The following is a 24,431-nucleotide window of genomic DNA, read 5'->3' as shown; positions in this document are numbered from 1 at the left end:
CTTGTAGACAGTGTGTGAGTGAGTCTTGCTTTGCTTATTCATTCATCATCTTGTGCCTTAGATTGGTGAGTTTAATCCAACCAGTAATTTAAGGACATTTGTTGTTTTCTGTTTAGTAGTTCTCTTGTTCCACCCTATTTCTCTTGTGTTTGCAGCTTGATAATTTAATTGTTTTGTGGTTTGTTACAGAATTTTTGTGTATGTGATAACTTTGTATTTAGATAGAACCACGTAAGCTGATAACTTATATTGCATATGAAAATTCCATCTGCTTACTTTGCTTTTATGTTATTGGTGTTATATTTTACTTTTCAATATGTTGTATGACCATTAATATTTTTGTGGTTATAATTATTAATATGTTCATCTTACTTTTTATACCAGAATTAATATTAATTTACATAGCACAGTTATGGTTTTTCAGTTATTGCCTGTTACCAGTCTTGAATTTTTAATGTTTTCATATTGCAGTTTAGCATATATTTTTCTTACCTCAATAGCTTTTTTAGTATTTATTATCTAGTAATGATAAACACCCTCATTTTTTAATTATCTGGGAAATGCTGATCCCTCCATTTGGAGACGGAAATCTGGGATTTTTCTGGTTGGTTGGTTTATTTTGGTAGTAGGGGTCAGTTAGGCAAGAAGATTTTTGATAGGGCTTGTAGATTCCTTCAGATCAATTCATTAACAAAGCTAAGATGCCAGAAGTTATTCATTGTATCTACTTAAGAGCGTCTACAAATAAAAGAATTCAGAGACAGTAAATAATGCATTTAGTTGTTCATGTAGATGTAATTTCATTAACATGTTACTTGAGGGTCTGTGATGGTTAGATTGTCACCTCGGTATGGGCTCTAATCATGTAGGTGACAAACCTGGATAGGCCTGTGAAGGCATTTCTATTCTAGACTGGGTTAATTGAGGCAGGGAAGACCCATTCTAAGTGAGGGCAGCTCAGCTCCATGAGGTGACGTCTAGACTGAATGAAGTAGAGAGTGAACCTCAGCTCTTGTTCATAACTGTCCCCTGAAGGGGATGCAGTTCGCCCAGCCACCTCACACTCTGCTTACTTTGCTTTCCAACCGTGATGGACTGTTAAACTTTTCTCTAGCTCCCCTTATATATTCATACTGGCAGTGACATTTCCCTCAGTAAAATGTATTGTATCTTTTTAAACGGAGGGTAATTTATCATTCTTCTAAATATACAATGCTGGCCTGTATCAATGTGGATTGGACATTGTTATAAGTTCTAGGTTGTATGATAAAATATCCCCATAGTGTGGTATTTCTGGGTTTATTGGACAATAATGAATAAACACCATAGGCATAATATGTTAGCTCTTTTGTTATTCTGAAGAATGAAGCAAAGAAAGGGATAAAGGGATGTTGAGGTTGTGATTTAAGATGGGATAAGAATGCAGCTTTTAAGGAACACCTGAAGTAAGTGAGGGGAACTAGATTTTTCAGTTACTTACACAGTTACATGAAATCTATTATGTATGTGTAGGGGCATTCACAAGTCATGGCATGTGTATAAGTCAGAGGAGGGCGTTCAGGAGTTCTTTCCTTCTGCCATGTGAGTCACAGATCAAATTTAGGTTTCAAGATTGGTAGCAAGTGCCTTTACCCAGTGACCCTTAACTATCAGATTATTATATGTGTAGGTTTGTGTCTTCACTACAATCAAGTTGAGCAGCATTACAAAGACCCTTACATTTTATAACCACATTTTTCTTCTTCCCCTGTCATCCCATATAACCCTGGCGACAAAAAGTGTATCCTTCCATCTGAAGAGATGCAGAGCAGTTGTGCAAGGACATCTGCTGCTCTTGCAGAGGACCAGGGTTTGGTTCCCAGCACTCACGTGGCAGTTCACAGCTGTCAATCATTCCACTTTTAAAAGTATTGACACCATCTTCTGCACAGACACCCATGGAGGCAAAACATTCATTCACATAAAATAAGCACATGATTAAAAATTATTAAAGGAGTGTATGAGTGTAACATAAAAGAATTACATAACTATGTAACTTTGGGATTGTCTTTTTAATCTTCTAAAAAATTTTTTTTGAGATTTAGGTATGTTGTTGAGTAACTATCATAGTATTACATGATATAGATGTTCCATAACTTGTTTAGACATTTCCTTCCATAAAGGACATCTGGTGGCTGCTTACATTAAGGTTACTTTTTATTTTCCTGTGTAGGCTTTTTTATAAATATGAATTTCATTGCTAGGGAACAAATGCACAAGATTGTCATTACTGAAATCCTGTGTATAATTTGGAAGTAGAGCCAACTGGTGGAATGTGAGGCCAGAGAGAGAGACAAATCAATACTGCAGGCACTGCTTAGGTAAGTGGAGGAGTGGAATTGCCAGCAGTTGAGATGGGAAGGCTGTGGGTGGAGCAGGTTTAAAGGCAATCAGGAATTTGCTAATGACATGACAAGATCTGTAAAGGAGGTTGTTAAGTAATAGTTCACTGGAGAGATCTGGCTTGGTGATACTCAGTGGGGAGTCATCAGCTTTAAAGCTGCAGACAGGATAGTAGAGAAAGCTGAGAAGCCCAGAGTCTTGAAGGATGCAAAGGAAAGAAGAAAGGAAGCAGAAGAGAGCACTGAGGGGAAGAGGATGGCCGCCTGCCCTTGTCACTTATGGGCACCTTGCCAGTCAGTGAGAGTATAGTCTCCGCAGCAGTCTGAGATTTTAGTGTAATTCTAGTCGAGGGGCATATAGGAATACCCTCTCATTTCTTCTGAGAAGCTATAAAGTTTTTGCGTACTATGTAGAAAGTTAGTGGTTCCAGAGAGGTATTGAAACTTAACTAAGGCTTAACTTAAGTTTGTAGCCTTTCATGTAAAATGATGTAAATTTTCTTCAGGTAGATATGTTTTTAAAAGATACTTTCAGAACTCTATTTGAATACAACTGTTTTAATTGCGCTTAACATGTTCTATTGTATGGCATCCCTGTATGCACGTCTACTTGCCTTGTTTTGAATTATAAACTGAGTACTGAAGCTGCTTTATTATTGTACCTTTCAGTCATAGAGGTACATACGACCTCTATGTGGAATGTGAGTTACATTCCATTGTGATAATGCAGAGCATGCCTCTGACACGCCTGGCTTAATTTTTGCCTCTGCTGTTTGCTAGCATCTCTTTTCAGTAATTAAAAAAAGTGTACATCAGTGTTTGGCCCATATGTATATCTGCGTGAGTGAGTCGGATCCATGGGAACTTGACTTACAGACAGGTGTGAGCTGCCATGTGTGTGCTGGGAATTGAACCCAGGTCCTCTGGAAGAGCAGCCAGTGCTGTTTACTGCTGAGCCAACTCCACCCCTGCTAGCGTCTTTCTTAACCTGTCTATACTTGCAGCCGCTCTAAAATGGGAACAATGATGTTGCCAACAAGAGCGGTTTAAATCATGAAGATAAAGCTGCTAGCACAGTGCCTGGCTCTACATATTCTGTAGCCATTGGTATCCTCACTAGTGCTAATAACTATTATACTGACTTATGGATAGAGGGTTTAAGGAATGTATTCAAGTTACTAATTACCTTCATGCTAATGCCTCTGAAAATACGGTTCAAGAACCTCGTTCGTGTCCTCTTGAATGCTTTCTCTTTGCTACACAGTTGGTCCTTCTATAAGCACAGTTTACAATTGCAATATTCTATGTACTGATTATAGTAGCATTAAAGGAAATATTATTATAAATTCCTACAACATGAGGCTGGAGAGACGGCTCAGAGCCTAAGAGCACTGTCTGCTCTTCCAAAGGACCCGAGTTCAATTCCCAACCACCACGTGGTGGCTCACAACCATCTGTAATGTGATCTGGTGCCCTCTTCTGGCCTGCAGGCGTACATGCAGGCAGAAAACTGCATACATAATAAATAAATCTTTTTTTTTCCCTAGAACATGTATCATTAAATTAATCTACAAAATTCCCTGTGTGCTAGGGGTGAGGGATATCGGGGATTTTTCTTTCTTGTTAGAGCCACGGTAAACTGTGTGCCTGCCTCTAGTGTTTTTTTTTTTTTTAAACAAAAAATAAAGTTATGTTAGAATGTGGTCGTGTCCATTCTTTTTCATTTTGTTGATGGCTGTTTTTCCAGCGTAGCTGTACACTTGAGTAGTTGCAGCAAAGTCCATATGGTTTGCCAGCCTGAAGCACTTGCCATCTGGTCCATCCTAGAAGACACGTGTCCGTTCCTGCTCTAGGGTATTAGTTTCACAGCTCTTCTCTTACACCTTCTTCATTTTATCCTTTTCTATGATTACTTATGCACGAGGTATAAATATGCATCAGAGCTCTTTCTGAATACCTTAAAATATCAAGGGAGTGATGCGACACCACTGTTGAGGCTCTCCCGGTTACTCTTGCTGTTGTTTATCGACTGTCGTTTTCTAATTGGGAGTCCAGGCAAGTCTGGGCATCTTCTCTTACTTCATACACATGTTTGTATGCTTCCGTGACCTCAGGAGCCATGCGGACCTGTCTCTTGCTGAGGAGCTAGTGAGCACACCCAGGTACTTTCTGGGCCTTTCACCGTCAGTGTCTCTCACTTCAGGTGAACGTGGACCAAGCTGAACTTCCCTCTCCTGCTTCCCAAAGAACTTCTAAGCCAGCCTGACTTCCCTTAGCAGTTCTCCCTCACTGCAGCCCTGCTTTTCCTTCTTCCCCTCATCCCTGCTTTCCATAGCCAGTAGTATTCCCAAATCAAATCTCTTACTAAGAACACATCAGTAGTTCTTGGTGGCTTGTAATATATAAAAAATTTGGTTTTGTATATAAGACATTTTCCCTAACAGGTTTTAGACGATTACAAAGTAATAAGTAGGGTTTTCTTTTCCTCTTGCCTTAGTTACTGTTCTATTACTGTGATAAGACACCATGACCAAGGAAACTCGTAGAAGAAAGAATTTATGTGGAGCTTACAGGTTCAGAGGTGGGGAGCATGGGAGCAGGCTGGATGATGCTGGAGCCGTGGTCCACAAGCACAAGGCAGAGAGAAACCTAACTGGGACATTGTTTTATGTGCATTAATATGAAGGTGTCAGATCCCTTGGAACTATACTTAAAGACAGCTGTGAGATGTCATGGGGGTGCTGGGAATTGAACCCGGCTCCTTTGGAAGGGCAGACAGTGCTCTTAACCACTGAGCCATCTCTCCAGCCCCAATGGCATGGGCTCTTGAAACCTCGAAGCACACCCTCTGTGACACACCTCCTTCCGCAGGCCTAACTGGGAACCAAGCAGTCAAGCCTGAGACTGTGGGGGCGTTCTCATTCAGACCCCCCGCACTCCTGTGCTCACGAAGAGCAGTTAGTGGTAACCCCAGTCATGCTGTGTTGGGAGTTGTGGTGTGCCCGCTCATTAGCATATCATTTTCCAGCCTGAGACACAGTTCTGACATATAGCTGCATTGCCAACATTTGTTGTCTACCTGTAGTTATTTTGAGCTTTTCTTCTTAAAAGCCATTTGTAGAGTATGTGGGGGACATCTGATTTTCCTATGGAATAAAACATTTAGACAGGGATTAAACTGAGTCATCTTTAGATAATATTTATTTTATTTTTTTACAGAAGTTATGCTTAGGGAGGGTAGTCTTGTAAGCAAAGTCTTTGAGGTGAGCCCTGTTTTGCTGCAGCAGCAGAGCTTTCTCGTAGGGAGGGAAGAGACCTCCCATTAGAACAGACTTCGGTGCAGAAGAAAAGATGATCGGCAGACACACGCTGCCTACTTTACACCCACAGGCTTGAGCTTGCTGGTTATTTCCTCACCTGAAAGTTAACTTTCTCCAGGTTTTACATAATGGTTCCTAAGTAACCCTTGGCAAGCCAGCAGCCTCCCTCTGGCTTTCCCTCCCTCCCTCCCTCCCTCCCTCCTCCTCCGTCCCTCCCTCCCTAGTGTTAAGGCATCAGGTATAAAGGTATTGTAAAAGTGAACAGAAACCTTTGTGCCTTTGTTAGTTTTTGTTGCTGTAACAAAACACCTGACAGACACACGGAAAGGAGAGAGAGACTCTTTAGCTTATGGTTTCAGCAGGTTCAGTCCGGGGTAGCTGACTGCTTGATAATCCAGCACTGAGGTAGTGGAGCTGAGCTGCTCTCCTGGAGGCGGAGTGAATACAGGAAGGCGCAGGGACAAGCACTTCCTTCCAGGGCATACTTCCAGAGTACACCTTTCTCCAGCTAGCCCCCGCCCAGTTGTCCTAGGAATCCATAAAGGGCCAGCCCATCAATGGGGCCAGGAGCCCCTGGGATTCAGTCACTCTTAGTGATTGGATTTACCAGCTGGGGTCACGACCTAACGTGACTTACAGGGACTGTATATCTAAACCACTCCTTTTTGAGATGTATGTATTTTAATGTCTTTTTATTAAAAAGAAAAGCAATTTTTGCTTGAAATGTGTTCTGCAGGTTTTCTCATTGCTATGGTATTTAGTGTATCTTGAATAGCTAGCTGGGTCTGTTTTTTTTTAACTTGTTTACTACAACTCTAAGTATTTTATATGTAACATTCTGCTTGCCTGCCCTCTCTGTTCCCTTCTCAATGCTAGTGGACCAACAAAGACAGCAAGTTCAGTTTTTCCTCTTAAGGAATTTGTAGTAAGTCGCTTAGGTAAGGTATATATTGCTGTCTGTCATCATTGCAATATAAACCCTGAGTTCTGAAAGTTTTGAGATACTTTGTTTTATATAACAGCATTGACCTGTAGTTGTAATAATACATGCGAAAATACAATAAACTTCAAAATATTTTTACATGGTATAAGAAGCGTTGAATGCTGAGACAGCTGTAACTGGCCTGACGATGGTGAAGGAAACGTGAACTAAGTCGTTGACAAAGGTCAAGACATCCCTGTAATAACGTGATCAGGGGCCTGAACTGTGAGCAGATGGTATTGCTGCTCTAGAACATGAAGCAAAACTTAGGTATAATCTAGAGTGCACAGTGTGCTGTGTGGGCGGGCACATGGGTAAGGAGGAGCTTTGTTACACAGTGAGTCATCAGTGACAGGACATACTATCAAAACTCCAGGCTGGAGAGATGGCTCAGAGGTTAAGAGCACTGACTGCTCTTCCAGAGGTCCTGAGTTCAATTCCCAGCACCCACATGGTGGCTCACAACCATCGATAATGTGATCTGATGCCCTCTTCTGGCCTTCAGGTGTACATAATAAATAATAATAAATCTTAAAAAAAATCAAAACTCCAGGGCTTCTTAGGTTATAGTTTGTCTTTGAAATGGTCTGTGTGTTTCAGTCTAAATTGTATCTCCTATAAATAGAAATGTATTTAGAGCTTTAAAAAAAAAAATCCAATTTGAGCCAGATGGTGGTGTTACACACTTTAATTCCTGGTCTACATAGTGAGTTCCAGGGCAGCTAGGGCTACATAGAGAAATCTTGTCTCAAAAACCAAAACAACAAGTCCAGTTTGGTGATCTCTGCTTTGAGTGTGTGCAAAATTCACTCATAATTTATGCAATCGCATGTAAGGGCTACTGGTGCCATTTTGCTTAGTTTCTCTCTCTTGTTGGTTTTATCTCTCCCTTCTAGAATGTACTCACCCCTTTGTCTTTAACAAGTATCCTTTCCTTCTTTTGACAGTTTCATACATGTATACAAGACTATTAAGCTTTGCACCCCTATCCCCTAACTCCGTCTCCTCCCACCCTTTCCCACGAAGCCCCCCTTCTTCCCAACAAGTCCCACTCTTATTTTCCTGGTGTGCGTCATTTGTTTAGGGTTGTTTATTTATTTTTACAATGTTTTAAGTAGAGTATTTCTATATTGTAGCAATTCTAGAGTCTGATTTTTTAAAAAAATATTTTCAATTTCTGTGCATGAGTGGTTTTGCCTGCATTATTATGTGTACGTTTGGTGCTCATGCAGGCAAGAAGAGGGGACTGCAGTTGCAGGCTGTTGAGCTACCATATGAGTGTTGGGAACCAAACCTGGGTCCTGTGCAGCGATATCAGGTGTCCTAATCACTGTGCCATCTCTCCAGCCCCTCAAGTTGGATCTACAAAGAAAGGCCAGGACAGCCAGGGCTCTGTGTAACATAGAAGCTCTGTCTTGAACCCCTCCTGCCCCCCCCCCAAAGCCTTGTGAATGTGATTGCTTTTTAGAGTATTGTATTTTATTTTATTAATCTCTTACCGGGTTGTAGTCTATAGAGGTTTTTTCCCCCCCATAGTAATTAGCCCTTTAATTCTGCGTTAGAATTAATTTCTTGGCTCAGTTAATCAATTATGTCATTCATGAGAGATTATGTTCAACACTTTGTAGTTAGATGGGTTCCTTAACTTTTGGTGCTTAGTGTGCATGTGAGTTGGGAATTCAGACACTTCTCTGCTCCTTTTACTTTGCCTGAGGTCACACTGGGTCTCTGGGCGTGTGTTGTGCAGGTGTCTGCGGAGAGCGGTCTCCTGACCTGCTCACTCTCCAGCAGCACCCTCCCCTGGCCTCCTGCATCCACGGCAACAGGCTCAGGAACCTTCCGCATCTTACATTAGCCATATTGCAATTTTCTGTCTTTATCTTAATCTCTTAGCAACTTTTGAGATAAACAACCACTTTTTTTTTTTAAGCTCTTTGATGGCTCTAAGGACATTGTTTTCCTTCTTCATTGACAATCCCATTCTCCATTCCTTTCTACTGCATGGCTGCTCTTGCCCCTTATTATCAAAGCTTACTTTGTTCAAGTTCTAGAACACTCTTTAGCATGGTAAGTCAGATCATAACTTCACCTGCCGGTGTCCCTAGTGACTTCCATTCACATTTGAATCTCCTACCGTGGTTAATGAGGCTTTCATTATTCCTGTCTATGCGGCTGCTACCCCTCTCCCTGAACTTATTTATTTTCTACCTTTCTCCCCCTTGCTCTTTTTCCCCCCAGAGCTAAGGACCGAACCTAGAGCCTGGCACTTGCTAGGCAAGTGCTCTACCACTGAGCTAAATCCCCAACCCCTTTTGTTTTGTTTTTCTCCCCCTTACTCTTAATGATGCAACTCCCTTATCTTTCTAGAGTTTCTGGAGCATCCCAAACCTGTCCCCTTAGGTGCTCTCCACTTAACCGCAGTGCTCTTTCCCCACAGTTTCAAATGTGTCTTACATTTCCTGTTCTTATACTAGACTACTCTGACATTGAGCTGGGCAGTGATGGTAAATGCCTTTAATCCGAGCACTTGGGAGGGAGAGGCAGGTGGATCTCTGTGAGTTTGAGGCCAGCCTGGTCTATAGAGTGAGTCCAGGACAACGAAGGCTATACAAAGAAACCCTGTCTCAAAAAACAAGAACAAACAAACAAACAAACAAAAAAGCCAAAAATAAAAAATAAAAAGAATAACTGACAAAAACAACTCCAGGGAGAAAGGTTGTGTGTGTGTGTGCGCGCGCATGTGCATGTGCATGTGCCTGAAGAAAGACATTTTGTCTTCCTTGGCCACTCTCCCCTTTTTCAGTTAGACCGTGTCTCACATGAACCTGAATGCTAACTATTTAGGGTAGGTTGGCTGGCCAGTGAGCTCCTAGGGTCTGCCCACCTGTGCCATGAACTCTGAAATTACCGGCATTATGGCACCACTGGGCTTTTTCTGGGTGCTGGGCACTGGAAACCAGGTCTTAGGTTTGTGTAACAAGTACTTGCCTACTGAACCACTTTATGCTTGTTAAACTTCCCATATTTAAGAATTCCCTTCAGATGTAAATACAGCTCAGTAGTAAAGCATGAGCTCCTTCTCTAAATAGCAGTATTTTTCTTTCTTTCTTTCTTTCTTTCTAGGCCCCTAGGTTTCTTGAGTAGGACCTTTCTTGGTGTTGTCTATTTCTTCTCTCTACTGTTGAGTGCTGTGTGGCACAGGATAAGCAGGCTGTGTTTGGGGAGTAGTAATGCTCCCTGTGGATCTCTCACTCAGCTGGTGAAGAACACTAGGGAGAGCAGGAGACCAGCAGTAGCAGTCTGTTCAAGTGCACGTCGGATATGTGGCTTGGCTGATGCTTATACAGACCCTCGTCCTAGTACAATTACGTGAGATCATCTAGGGAATCCTATATTCCTGTGATACTGGAGTGAAACCCGGGTCCTTAATTTCCATATTTGTTATACTGATGAGTAATGGGAGATGGTACTGCTCTCTCTTCCTTTTTCTTTTGTACGTAGAGTAGCCCAGGCTGGCCTTGAACTCGTGATCCTTCTGCCTCTAGCTCAAGAGTGCTGCGGTTACAACTGTGTGGCGGGCGCCATGTGCCTGCCTTGCCATACATTTGAACAGCATATTCAGAGCCTGTTTCTATGCTTAGTGTTATTTTAGAAGTACCTTGGTCATAATGATGTGTAGCTGTTATCCTTAAATATTTATTTTATGTGCTTGCTTTCCAGAACCGAGAACTCCAAATCATGAGAAAGCTAGATCACTGTAACATAGTCCGGTTGCGGTATTTCTTCTACTCGAGTGGTGAGAAGGTAGGTGCGGAAAAGTATGAACTGACTGTTGTGCTAAAAATAACCCTTCCACACCTCTATCAAACAGCTTTGCTAATTGATTGGGAGCATTCAGAGCACAAACCGGTGATTCCAAGTCCTAGGGTGGTGTTGATCATAGCACGGAATGTCAGCAAGAAGAACTAACTGGGACCGCTGCGGAGACAGCTTAGGTCGAGTCTCCAGAGCTCACCCTTAAAGCTTGACATGGCTCCTCACACCTACAGCCAGCTCTGTGCGTGCATGGGGCAGACCTCTGGGGACTGCTGCCTGCCAGCCCAGCTTCAGCTGCAGTGAGAGAACCTGTCTCAGGGGGATAATAAGTAGAGCTGGACCCGGAATGTCCTTGTCTGCCTCCCCACACAGACAGGGGCTTGTGTTCTTGCACACATGAGTCCGTCCGTCCATTTCTCCCCGCCCCAACCCCCATCCCACCCCCCACCCCCTACCCCCAAGCCCCGGCCCAACATAAAAAGAAAGCGAATCTTCTGACTTTGCTGTGGTGGTTTCTGCCTCTAATCTCAGTCCTTGAAGGATTGAGACGTACTTTCTCAAGTGTGAGGTCATCCAGTGCCACATAGCAGTGGCCCTGTCCTAACCCCGAAGCCTCCTTAAAAATGGAGGAAAAGGGAGTTTCTACTGTAAAGTAAACATGTCTTCAGTTCTCAACACACAGTTATAATTTTATTAACATTTCTGTGTCCTCATGTGCTTGTGGAACCCTCTGATAGTTCATTTGCTTGTTAGGGGAAGGAAAATCATGTCCTTGTTAGTTGGAAGTTGATTAGAAGAGAAAGGGACCCAGGGGCTTTCCTTAGCCAGGGACAGTGTTGAAAGTTCTCCAGCGCGCACAAGTAGTCACTGTTTCTAGCTGCATTTAATTCTGTGAAAGTAAGGACAAGGCTGGGACGTGTCCTTAGGAGGCGTCAGGGTACTTCTTAGTCTCTTTCTGGCTGCCTGTCACTGTCCTCACCACCACTGCCTGTCACTTACCCACCCCCACCCGGCCCCAGCGTCTCCCCCTTACTGGTGTGAAGTGAAGAAGCAAGGCACATAGCAAAGTAACAACCAAGGCACCTGAGGGGTTTTGTTTGTTTGGTTTTTTTTTTTTTTTAATTACTCTGAATGAGATCACTTGATATTTTGGGCTTCATATTTTATGCTTGTAATGTCTGTTAGGCACATGTTACTTTTTAACTTTACAGAATGTTTCTAGTGTAACCTTTGTAATAATTTTCACTAAACTTTCTTTAGGTGTCCTTATATATTGCTCCTATCTCATACCTGTAATCCAAGAGATACTTAATTCATGTTTGTGATGTCCATGTCTACAGATCTATAATTATTGTCATAACATCTTAATAATCATAATTAGTATGAATCTAACACTAACATTTTGTTTCTTAGTTCTTTTACTTTTAAGATCTCTATACTTACATTAGGAATTATAAGCTCTCAAAAAGTGTTTGGAGTTCTTCTATTCCTAAAGCCAACCGGTCAACACTACTTATTTTTCCTTTCTCTCAATCTGGCAAACTGCCCATACTGCCCATTTACTTTGGCACATCTTGACTTTTTCCTGTCCCTTTCTAAATAAGATTACAGAGCCATCTGCTATGTCCGCAGCATTTTTATAATGGAATTTTGTGTCCCCATGACTTCTTTATTATTAGATGCTAGACATTATAGTGCTCCGAGAGGAGAGGGGAGGTCAGACTTACTTGTTTCATCATCTGCTAGATACCATACAGATTGATTTGCAGATGCCTCCCGAAAAGTCCCCTAAACAATGTCCTATTTGCTTTAATAAACATACCGTGTACCAGACATTATTTAAATTCTTTGTAAATGTTAACACATTTAACTTCTGAAATTAAAGGGCAGAGCGGGAGGCCTGCTGGGTACTGAGCAGCTAGCTCTTCAGGCTTTGCTTTGGCAGGAGGGCTCCGTCGTTCTGACTGCCAGCTGACTGGCAGAGGGTGATTTCCTCCCTCCTGCTCCTGCCTTCAGTTTTCTGTTTACCACAACTGCTCTTACGGATGCTGAAAAGCTTCTAACACAAGTTTATACAAAAAGCAGAAAATCTCTGCTAAAAATTAATTTTAGTATCACATATCTCAACTTTTGAGCAAAATAAAGATACTTATTGAAGTAGTTTCCCTTTCTAAATTTCTTCTGTTCCATTCCTTCTAGATTTGTGTGTCTCTGTAGGATTATCTTTTCCCCCTACCCCCTTACTGTTCTGTCTTTGAATCTATATGAATTCAATTTCCTAGGTCCCTAAACTTTCCTTTGGTTAGGTTTTGACCTAACTTGCCTCCACCCCCACCAACCCGCCATTTTCCAACTCTCTAAATGTTAGTGCAGATTCCCTGTCTGGCTTGAATATTTCTTGTTCTTTCTCAGTATCCTATCACTCTCTGCTTAATTTCTTTCCTAACATTTTGTGTTTTAAGTTTTTGGGTGTTTTGCCTATAATGCTGTGCACCATGGGTGTGCGGTGCTTGTGGGGGCCCAAAAGAGGAGGGCGTCAGATCATTTGGACCTGGAGTTAGAGATGGTTGTGCGCCACCATGTGAGTGCTGGGAGCCAGACTCAGGTCCTCTGGAAGAACAGCCAGTGCACTTAACCACTGTGTCACCTTCCCAGTGCCTACTCGAGGCTTTTTATCACTCCATTTTTGGGAATTTAACAAATAAAATAAACCTCCTCTATCCTGTTGTCACTGTTGACTTCAGTTCTCGTATCTCACTCCATACCTCTGTCTTCACGTGGTCACGTATCCAGTCACATTGAAGCTTACTACACACTGCTCTACTGTGTCTTAGTTTGTGGAGTTAGACTGTTCTCTCGAGCTGCAGTACACAGCACCGCTCGTGACCTGCTTATTATTTTTAACCTTTGAGTTGTAACTAACCTCACACCTCAGGGTGTGTCTGAAAGTGCATTTGTGATCTGGGTAGACTTAGCTAGGATTCATATTTTTAATGAACAAATTTTAAGTTTTTTGTTTATTTGTTTCTGAGATGGGGTTTCTCTGTGTGGCCCTGGCTGTCCTGGAACTCTCTCTGTAGGCCTCCTGAGTTCTAGGATTAAAGGCGTGGCACCACCACGCCCAGCAGGCATTTTATGTCTATGCACCATGTGCAGGCATTGCCCTGGGAGGCCAGAAGAGGGCATCGTATCCCCTGGAGCTGGAGTTAAGAGTTGGTGAGCTACCATGTGGGGCTTAGGAATCTAACCTAGGACCACAGTTCTTTTTCTTGTGCAAACCATGTCTCTAGCCCCCCTGCCCACAGCTTTAAAGACTTTTGCTTTAGGCAATCAGCTGGATGCTTGTAACTAGAGAAATGCAAGCTATTGCAACCAGAAGGGTTCCTCAGCCAGGGTGGGGTCAGAACTGTGAACATTCTTGTTGAGATTATTGTTTGCTGTGGTAACCAAAGCATGCTGTAGGCAACGTATTGTAGATTACCATATACCTTTTAGGAGCTCTAATCGAGTGTGAATAGTGCATTTCCCTTGATTAGGTAACAGTGGGAATTTAGAGTGCTTTGAAATTTTAGACTTAATACTTTTATGAATTTCAAGTCTATAGAATAGTGATTTTAAAAAAAACACTTTAGTATGTGGCTATAGAAATCATGCTCATGAAATTTTTATGAAGTATTGCGATAGACCAAATGAACAAAGCAGCTCTTCTGTGGAAACAGCTCTGTGTCTGCCCTTAGCTGTAGCTCACTCCACAGAACTGTATGATTTAGGGTAAAGCCGTGTTCTGAGTCTAGGAGTCCCGGGTTCTAGATAACACCTCTTGCTAACTATTGCCAATTGAGAAGGGTCGTATCGTTGTGTTGAGAGTTCAGTGTCTGCTCTCAGCAAAGACGTTAGTGATTAGTGGCCATTGGAGATGGAAGTTGCAACTGTCCCTAAATAACAGTAGGTAGATTTCTGATTTCATTACTCACTTCTTTTGCTTCAAAGGCAAATTCCGTATTTCTTAGCATGACTTAGAAGGTCTCCTTATTTTTTATGTGTATTTACTTTTTATGAGTTTTGTTTGTATGTATGTATGAGAACCATGCGCAGACCAGGCGCCTGCGGAAGTTAGAAGTGGATGTTGGATTCCCTGGAGCTGCAGCAGCACGTGGTCTCACCACCGAGCCAGCTCTCCAGCTCAGAGGCTCTGTCTGTGGCTGAGCTTGCCTCGCTCTGCTCTGTCAGGGCTGCTGTGCTCCAGCCTTGCCCACGCACAGTGCTCCCCATGTTCCCACAGAGGCTCTTCAGGTTGTCTCCTCTCCACTGCATCTCTCTGTTCTTTTTAGGTGGATTTCTGTTCAGTGTATCTCAGTTCATCAGTTAGCACCACTACTTCATTCCTTTCTACCTTTATAACCTCCCGAAGTTTATCTATAATATCTTGCATGTATTTTAAAATGACATTTTCTAAATTTTTACCACAATTTAAAAAAAGCTAGGTCTTCTTTACTATATGTTATTCTCAAAAGCATTCCTAGATTTTAACCAATTTTGTTTCTTCAACACTTAATCTAACTCTTGAGTCAGTGTTTACTTAGTTTTGTAGATGATTTATTGAAAGCCTTCTAGATATTCTTGGAAAACTGAGTGCTAGGCTGGCAACATGGTTCAGTGGCTGAGGGTACTAACTGTGCTGCTGAAAGCTTGAGAACTTAGTTCATAACCACAGCATCCCCATAAAAACCAGGCATGGCTACACACGCCTTAGTCCCAGCATTGTGGGTAAGACAGAGAGTGATAGCTCAGGACAGTTAACAATCTTCTCTGGCCTAAACACATGCGTGCACGCATGTGTACACACACACACACACACACACACACACACACACACACACACACACACACACTCACACACACACACACACTCCAAGAGTAAAAAAAATTTTAAGTGCTAAAATAGAGCTCAGCATAGATAGTAATATTTATCATTTGAAGTTAGGATTTATTTTGTTTTTTAAAATGCATTTAATTTTTGCCCATGTGCTTTTTACCTGTGTGTATGTATGTGCAGCACATGGATGCCTGGTGCCTGAGGTAGTCGGGAGAGGTCAGGGTGTCATGTCATCTGCACTGGGGTTATCATGGATGCTTGTGAGCCTTCATGGGTTTTCTGTAAGAGCAACAAATGCTCTTAACCACTGAGGGCATCTCTCTAGTCTCATTTTATGTTATTTTAAGGATCTTTATTTTGGGGATAGTACCCTTACTGAACTTCATATCTAGTAGCTTTTTAAAAGTAAAAATTTTTTTACAATTTAAAAATTCATGGCATCTTATCATCAACAAATAGAAATAACTTTACTTCTTCTTATCCAATGTGATACCTTAAAAATACATGTAACAAAATTTGCTTCCATTTAAAAAATGTTTTTATTACACTTATTTATTGTATGTGTTGGATGCTGGGGTGCCGTCGAACATGTGTGGAGGTGAAATTGTAGGAACTGATGCTCTCCTTTCATTTGATTCTCTGGGATTGAGCTCCGATCATCAGGTGCATCTTTTCCCTCCTGGCTCCAAGCTCCCAGAATAATGACTCCTGAGCCTCCAAATATATTTACAAATACTGAGGCCATATAGCTGGGCTCTTCTCTGACTAGCTCATAGCCCATTTATACTAATCTATAGTCAGCCAGGTGGCTGGTTACTTCTGCTCAGGTACCATGTGTCTGTCTTCACATCTTCCAGGGTGAACCTCCTGCACCTGGCATTATCCCAGAATCTTTTCTGCCTACAGGCTGCCCCACCTTCTATTCTACCCTTTCCTATAAGCCATAGGTTTTTGTTTTTTTTTCAGTTGATACTTGATGCGTCCATACAATACACAAGATATTCTCTCTACAGTCAGGCTTGCCTGCAGACACAGTTACATGCTAAGCCATTGCACTGGTCCTTTAGTCATCTTTTAAGTGTATAATTCAAGAACATGAGTTACATTTGTAAAGTTGTGTAACTGTCATAACTATTTTGTACACATTTTTAATGTTTTCTTGAAGCAGAGCTTAGTTTTATTAAATAACTGTAATAGTTGAGATGACCATATTTATCAGTGATAGTGTTGAACCATTCTCTTACATTCCCAAAATAATCCCAGTTGGTTATTGTATATAATCCTTTAAATTTGGATATTATTTTTCTCATATTTTGTTGAGGATTTTTTGCATTTACATAGAGGGTATTGGCTTGTAATTCTCTGGTGATTTTTTTTTTTTTTAACCCTTCCTTTGGTATTAGGATATCATTGTCCTCACTGAGCTAAGAATTGTTCCTTCGTCCTCTTCTGTATTTATTTATCTTCCCCCTTCTTTTGAGCTAGAATCTTCAAGGCCACTATCAAAACTCATGGGCCAAGAGCTCCCCCTCCTCCTGTCCTGAGAAGTGTGTGCAGGGGCATGATGGAGCCACGCGCAGTTTCCCTTCTCCTTTTAGGAAAAGAGTTTTATACGCTCGTTAATTTCTTCTATAAATGATTTACTCTTGAACTTTGTATTTATTCTTCAAAATTCACTCTGATGCTGAAATTCATTTTGTTGGACGTTTTTTAGACACTCAGTCTTGCATTAGAAGTGTGTTCATCTGTTTATCTTGCATCAATTTGGTCATTTTTAGGCTTCAAAAGAAATTCTCCATTTCATTCAGGCTATCATGCTGTCATAGGTCTCTTATTTATGATTAATAGTGTATACTTTGATTTTTAAAATATTAGTTATTTTTCTTTTGTCTTTGTTATTTTCACTTAAATGTGTTTTAATTTTCCCAGTGGGGTGGCAGCTCGGACTGGGGAGTGCTCACGAAGACCGAGTTCAGCCTCAAGTCCACATGCACGCAGTGACACGTCTCCTGAGTTTCCCTGGCCAGTGAGAGACCCTGCAGAGTAGCTCCCAAGGCTGGCCCCTGGCTTCCACGTGCTGCACACGTGTGCACACACACCCTCGCCCACAACCCACGTCTGGTTTTTGTTGACTATAGTTTTCTGTTATCTATTTTACCTCTGCTTAAATGTTTGAAAGTATTTTCTTTTGAGATTTACATTTAGTTTCTTTTCCCCCCTAAGTCTCAAGCTGCTATTGATTTGAAATCTTTATGTGGGGGTGGGATGGTGAATGAGTGAGAGAGAGAGAGAGAGAGAGAGAGAGAGAGAGAGAGAGAGAGAGAGAGAGAGTGAGTGTGTGTGTGTTGTGTTCCTGTGCCTACACGAGTGTGCTCACACGCTGCTGGAGATCAAAACCCAGGACCTTGTGCATTCTCAGCATGTCACAGAGCACTGCTGAGCTGTGGTTCCTGTGAGATCTCTTGTTCTCTGTTTTCTTTCTCTTCTCTCTTTCTCCTCCCCACTCCAGTTTCTTTTCTCTTATTTTAGTTTCCTTTTTAAAGATGTCTTATCCTATAGTCAGGCTGGCCTGGAACCGACGGCAGGCTTCCTGCCTCAGCATCCCAAGTGCTTGGGTTTCGTGAATGAGTCACTATACCCAGTGAAATCGTGTGTATGTGTGTGTGTGTCTGTGTCTGTGTGTCTATGTGTGTGCGCGCATGCTTGTTCCTGCCCGTGTGTGCAGGGGTGGGGGCATCACTTGTTCCATACCTCATTTTTTAACGCAGGGTACCTCACTGAAGGCAGGACTCGATTTTGGGGCTAGCATGGCTGAGCAGCAAGTCCCTGAGGTCCTTAAGACCCCTCTCCCCTGTACTGTTGGTGCGGGCTCATCTAGTCTTATGTGAGACCTGAACTCAGTTCTTCAAGCCTGTGTGGCAAAGCAGTATATCCACTAGGTGACTCTCTAGCCTAAAAAATTTTTTTTAAATTGTGTGTGTGTGTGTGTGTGTGTGTGTCTGTGCATGCTGCATCCCATAAAGTTTAAAGTGTGATATTTTTGTTTACAATTATTGCCAGTATTGAGTGTGTTGGTCAGAGGACAGCTTGTGAGAGTCAGTTCTCTCCTTCCACCATGTGTGCCAGGATTGAACTCAGGTCATGAGACTTGGTGGCAGGCACCTTCCTTACCAGCTGGGCCATCTCGCCAGCCCTCCTTCTGTCCTTGATGGCTAGTGTCCATTGTGGCTGGAGAAGGTACTGCATATGATTTCACTCTTGTAAATTACTGAAGTTGGTTCTGAGGCTTTCCGTGGTCTGTCGTATGTCATTTCCTATGTGTGCCCAAGAAGAGTGTGTACTGCGGTGTAGGGAGAAGGGTTGGTGTACTTGGTGGCAGTGCCCAAGCTCCCTGCTCATCATGCAGAAGGTGTATTATGGTCTGCAGCAGCGCTGAGGAGCTCCTGTCCTTTCCATCAGTGTTTTCTTCGTATGTTGTGGCTCTGTCCATGTAGAACAGTTAATCATGCTGGATTGACCTTACCAATATGTGGTGCTCTACAGGCCTGCCCTGGATTTACACAGCTTCAGCTAGTCAGCTCTGACATCACACTCTAGTTGGCTCTCCAAGGTTTAACATCATTTCTTAACTGTTGTTTTCATTTGCTGGGTGTCCTTACAGTTTCCAAACACTAAATCGCTTTACCAGTTAGATGTTCACCATTTGAGGAACAAAGTCCCCTGGGATTCTAAACCCACCATCCTAGAAGTCCTACGTTTCTTTGCTGCCTCCCTGCCCTTGTTACGACTTGCTACACTTTACTTGTGTACTGCTACTAGGTCTAACAGCTCAGTAAAGCAGCCTGCCAACTGCAGTGGCTCTGTGCTATAGTACTACAGCACAGACTGAAAGCCAATGGTAGTGGGCGCATCATATTAAAAAAGCAAGCACAGAACACTAGTAGTACTGTAGTGACACATTATAAAACATACTATCAAAGAAAATTACATGAACACTTTCTTTTAAAGTATTATGATCTTTAAAGAAAATTTTTCTTTAAAAAAGTTAATTGTAACTGTGCCTCAAGTAATGTGACAATATTATATGCTTTTTTACTGAGAAAAATCAGTCTAGTACTGTTGATGTTGTTTTGTTTTTTTGTTTGTTTGTTTGTTTTTTTTTCAAGACAGGGTTTCCCTGTGTAGGCTTGGCTGTCCTAGACTCACTTTGTAGACTAGGCCAGCTTTGAACTTGCAGAGATCTGCCTGCCCCTGCCTGCCTCTGCCTCCCATGTGCTGGGATTACAGATATGCGCCACCATTCCTGCCTTACTCAGTTTTTTAAAAAATAATAATTAATAACCGTGTGTGTTGGTTATTTTTATGTCAGCTTGACACACGCTAAAGTCATTTGGGAAGAGGGACTCTCCAGTGAGGAAGATACCTCTCATAAAACTGGCCTATAAGCAAGCCTGTGGGGCATTTTCTTAAATGATGATTAAGAAATTATTGATGTGGGTGGTTATAACCCTGGGCAACTGGCCCTTTGTGTAAGAGAGCAGGGTGCTTTATCTAAGCAGCAGAAACCAGAACTAAGATTTCATATTTCGCAGTCTCAGATACAGACTCATTTCTTAAGGTCTTTGTTCTTTTCCAGCTACCTATTCTTTCTTTTACTATTTTTTTTAAGGCTTATTCATTTATTATTATGTGTATAGTACTCTGCCTGTGTGTACACCTTCAGGGCATCAGATCACATTATAGATGATTGTAAGTCACTATGTGATTGCTGGGAATCGAACTCAGGACCTTTTGAAGATCAGCCAGTGCTCTTAACCTCTGAGCCATATCTCTCCAGTGCCTATTTTTGATTCTTAAATTTTCATTTTGTTGGTGTTATGTAAATATCTAGGTATAAACACAAAACACAAAAGTACAGGATAACACACACCTGTAATCTTGTAGCAATCAGGAGGCTGAGACAGAAAGATCAGGAGTTCAAGGTTATCCTGGGCTAAACCTGAGGATTCAAGGCCAGCCTGAACTATGAGAGACCAAGTTTTATGAGGGGGAAGGAAGCAGAAACAGACAGACAGACAGAGGAGAGAGGGAAAGACAGAGAGAAATGAGGAGAAAAACAGAGAGAGATAGTGAGAAAATCACAAAACCGGCCCAGTCCATTGTGTGGTAGCCTTGAGTCCTGGAGCAAATAAGAAAACAAACCTAGCCAGCCAGTGAGCAGTGGTCCTCCGCAGCTTTTGCATCAGCTTCTGCCTCCCGGCTCCTGCCTTGAATTTTGCCCTGACTCTCCTCAGTGATGGAGTGTGACCTGAGAGCTGGAAGATGAATATGTCTCTCTTCTCCAAGTTGCTTTTGATGCTAGACTGTATCCCAGTGGTAGAAAGCTAAGTCATAGGCTTGTAGATTATTTTTAATTCCTTACTCTTTTTGTCTATACTTAATGGTACTGTACACATAGGCACACAATAGTCTTAATGGGCAGTCCTAACAAATGACGTGGCCAAGCCATGGTGGTTTCTGTGTAGCTTCCCTTTGCCTTCATGCATTAGCTCACTGACTTCTCAGAAGCTCCCATGAGCTTAGACTTACCAGGGCATATGGTGGTGCAGATTAGGCAGCAAGTGACCTTTCCTAATACCTAATTTTCCCAAATTGCATTTTTCTCATTTGTGAAGGAAAAAATTGTAGTTTGTTGTATCTTTATTTTGTTACTATAATTATAAGTGAAGTTGAACTCTTTCCACCTTCAGCTTTGATATTTATATTTTCTGATTGTCTGTAAGTCAGTACTTTAGATAAAAGCAATTATTTTGTCCTTTGTCATATGCAGTAGAAGTCCCTTCTCCGAAATGATCACTTTTGGGCGAGTTCTGTGTGGTTTGGTTTTGAGTAGCATGATTTTTCTATTTTTTATGTAATCAAAATCATCTTTTTTTTCTTAATTGCCTTCTCTCTCCTTTAAAAAAAAAAAAAGACAGGATCTCTGCAGTCCTGCCTGTCCTAGAACTAGCTATTTAGACTAGATGGGCTTTGAACTCAGAGAGACTCCTGTCTCTGGCCCCTGGGTACTGGGATTAAAGACATGCCCTTTCCTAATATCTTCCAGCTGCTCTTCCAAGGTTTACTTGATGTATGTTCATTTTTTCCCCACACAAAAGTTTTGGTCACTCCCACTCCCCCAATAGGGTTTCTCTGTAGCTCTGGCTGTCCTGGAACTTGCTCTGTAGACCGGGCTGGCCTCAAACTCAGAGACCCACCTGCCTCTGCCTCCCAAGTGCTGGCATTAAAGGTGTGAGCCACCATTGCCTGGCTAAGTGTTTGCAGTTTTGATAATTATTTTTAGATGTTTGTCCCGTTGTTGTTGTTATTGTTTTGGCTAGGTGTTTGGTTTTTTTGCTAGTCTCTTTTCTGTTGCTGTTATAGAGTGCTGAGTATCAGTCGAAAATCAGCACACAGAGAGAAGAAGCGTCCATGATGGCCTGGAAGGTGTTGGCAGGAGAAGGCAGTGTGGCACCTGGGAAGAAAGGGGTTACATTTCATCTGCACCCAGGAAACAGAGAAAGGAGAACAGAAACTGGGGTCAGGCTAGTAAACCTAAATTGCCTCTGCAGGGGTCAGGGGTGCTTACTCCAGGCTTTACCTCCTAAAGGTTCCATAACTTTCCTAACTGTGCCACCTGCTGAGGACCAAGTGTCTAGACACACAAGCCCATGAGGGGCATTGCTCATTCAAACCACACCATCGTCCCATTCCATCTTCTTCCACAGCATCCTGAGCAAAAGATACCCCATTAATCCTTACCCCATTTTACTAATGCTCTTTATTTTATTTTTTAAAGGTTTGTTTGTTTGTTTGTTTATAGAGTATTTGGTCCACATGTGAACCAACAGGCCAGAAGAGGGCACTAGATATCATTATAGATGGTTATGAGCCCTGTGGTTGCTGGGAATTGGACTCAGGACCTTTGGAAGACCATCTGAGCCATCTCTCCAGCCCCCACTGTACTGATGTACAGCCCCTCTCCTTTGCTAGCCCTGTGCAGCCCAGGAAGGACAACTGCTTGGGTTTTGCCAACTACATTTCTGACACCAATTCTGAGAGTGCAGGCCTGCCATGATGCTGCGTTGCCTGTCCCATTACCAAACTCTGACTCGTTGCTTTGCTTCCAATGTCAATTTAGAATGATATCATATCTATTTAAAACTTCGGCCTCAAGCAGTTTTATTTCTTTGACCTCACGAGTCATCTGGGGATAGGACCATTTTAATGCTGTCTGGTTTACACTGCTAACCTGGAGTCTGTCCCTGTCCCTGCCGCTGCTCTTCTGTGGTGTTAGCCCACACCATTTGTATAGCTTCACCATGCCATCCATAGAGGACCAAATGTCAGTGATGAGGGAGTGGTGATGAACAGGTTACTGGGCCACTATGGAAAAGTGGTCCATAATTGTACAGTCTGTTTCTCAGTAACATCTACTTTGTAGGCAAGGATGCCTCACACACTGTAGCAGCAGATCCTAAGACGGGGATGGAGTCTCAGCAGCAGCTCTGAGGGTGGTGCTTTCCTGTGCCGGTGTACATTTGAGGTTGTAGTCTCTCTGGGTGTATTTCTTTTTTTCTTAATAGTTTGTTTTTTAAAGATAGATTGATTTATTTATTATGTATACAATAGTCTCTTGCATGTAACAACTGCAGGCCAGAAGGGGGCACTAGATCTCATTATAGATGATTGTGAGCCACCATGTAGATGCTGGGGATTGAACTCAGAACCTTTGGAAGAACAGTAAGTGCTCTTAACCTCTGAGCCATCTCTCCAGCCTCGTAGGTGTATCTCTGTCATTAGCTTTCTGTTTTGTTTTGTTTGTTTTTGAAACAGGGTTTCTCTGTGTAGCCTTGGCTGTCCTGGACTTTCTCTGTAGACCAGGCTGGCTTCGAACTCACAGAGATCTGCCTGCTACTTCCTCCTGAGTGCTGGGATTACAGGCATGCTCCACCGTGCCTGGCTTTATTAGCTTTAATTTACATCAAATTGTTGAATTTTCTGGCAGCTCATAAGAGATTGTTTTGAAATTACAACAAACACAGGTTTCAGAAAATTACAAGAAAATCCTGGGTCTTCTTTCTTTTTGAAATACTGTCGTAAACATGAGTCACCTGAATAATATTTACAGGAAACTCAAAAAAATGTACTACTTTGAGAATGTGAAATATCAGGTTTTTTTCTCCATGTTTTCTGGGATTGAATACTCTCACTTCATGGGTTAATACTGTGGTTATTTACATTAAAATATTTAAATTTAAGAAAACCATTGTTTACGCTTCATTGTTTCTTATAATAAATTGCAGTACTGGCCCTTCTGCAGACGGTTTTATTTACGTCCCTTTGATGCATACTGCTTTGTTAAACTGTGCTGCCTAAAAAAGGAGTTGTCGTCGTTGATGTCGTCGTCCTCGTCGTCAGTACTTAGAAGAGTTATCTGTGGAAGTCTGAACCCTGCTTCACTGAGCCCCTTGTTTATTCCTCTTCAGTTCTGGTTAGCCGGTCTTCATTTTATCTGGCCTATCTTTATGTGGATGCTCCGAGTTTTCAGTGTAAGGTTTCTACCTTGCTACATTTTACATTGAGTTCATTCAGTCACTCTGGCCTATTAGAGGCCGTGCCGTCTGTACTGGGCCTTCCATTTTAGACGTTCTTGTTCGTGGTGTCAGGGTAGACGGCTGTGGAAATGAGAGGTTGCAGGCTGACTGTCAGCTGTCTCCTGGTGCTTTTATTTTGTGAATTGTTTATAAATGCTTTCAACTAAGTCACATACTGCCTTGCCACCCACTACTCCCCTCCATGTTACCGTCCAGCTTTACCTTTATGTTTGTTACTCAACCATTGTACCATTGTGGGCATTTGTTCCTTCAAACCTCTAATAATTGAAATCATACATGGTGTTAGTCAGATTTCAAAACACTGGCGTGACAAAAATATCCAGGGAGAACAATTTAAATTCTTTCACCTCACAATTTAGGAGGTGTTGACAGTGTCAGCTGGTATTTTCAGGTTGTCAG

The 24,431-nt window shown here is 42.1% G+C and overlaps 1 protein-coding gene across 6 annotated transcripts in view; it reads left to right on the top strand.

Moving 5' to 3' along the window:
* The window catches only part of GSK3B (glycogen synthase kinase 3 beta), a 144,436-nt gene that overhangs the window by 58,284 nt on the left and 61,721 nt on the right, over positions 1-24,431 (top strand). For all 6 annotated transcript variants that reach the window (XR_014782878.1, XM_084800610.1, XM_084800609.1 and 3 more), the window contains exon 3: positions 10,404-10,487. Coding sequence is in view for 5 of the 6 variants with exons in the window: in XM_084800610.1 (XP_084656736.1) it covers positions 10,404-10,487 (84 nt within the window). In the remaining variant the exon portion in view is untranslated. The remainder of the gene's footprint in view (positions 1-10,403; positions 10,488-24,431) is intronic.

The sequence above is a fragment of the Acomys minous genome, assembly GCF_964271855.1.
Source record: "Acomys minous genome assembly, chromosome: 11".
Lineage (NCBI taxonomy): Eukaryota > Metazoa > Chordata > Mammalia > Rodentia > Muridae > Acomys > Acomys minous.
The sequence above is the reverse complement of the archived record's forward strand: the minus strand, read 5'-3'. Positions and strand labels throughout refer to the sequence as shown.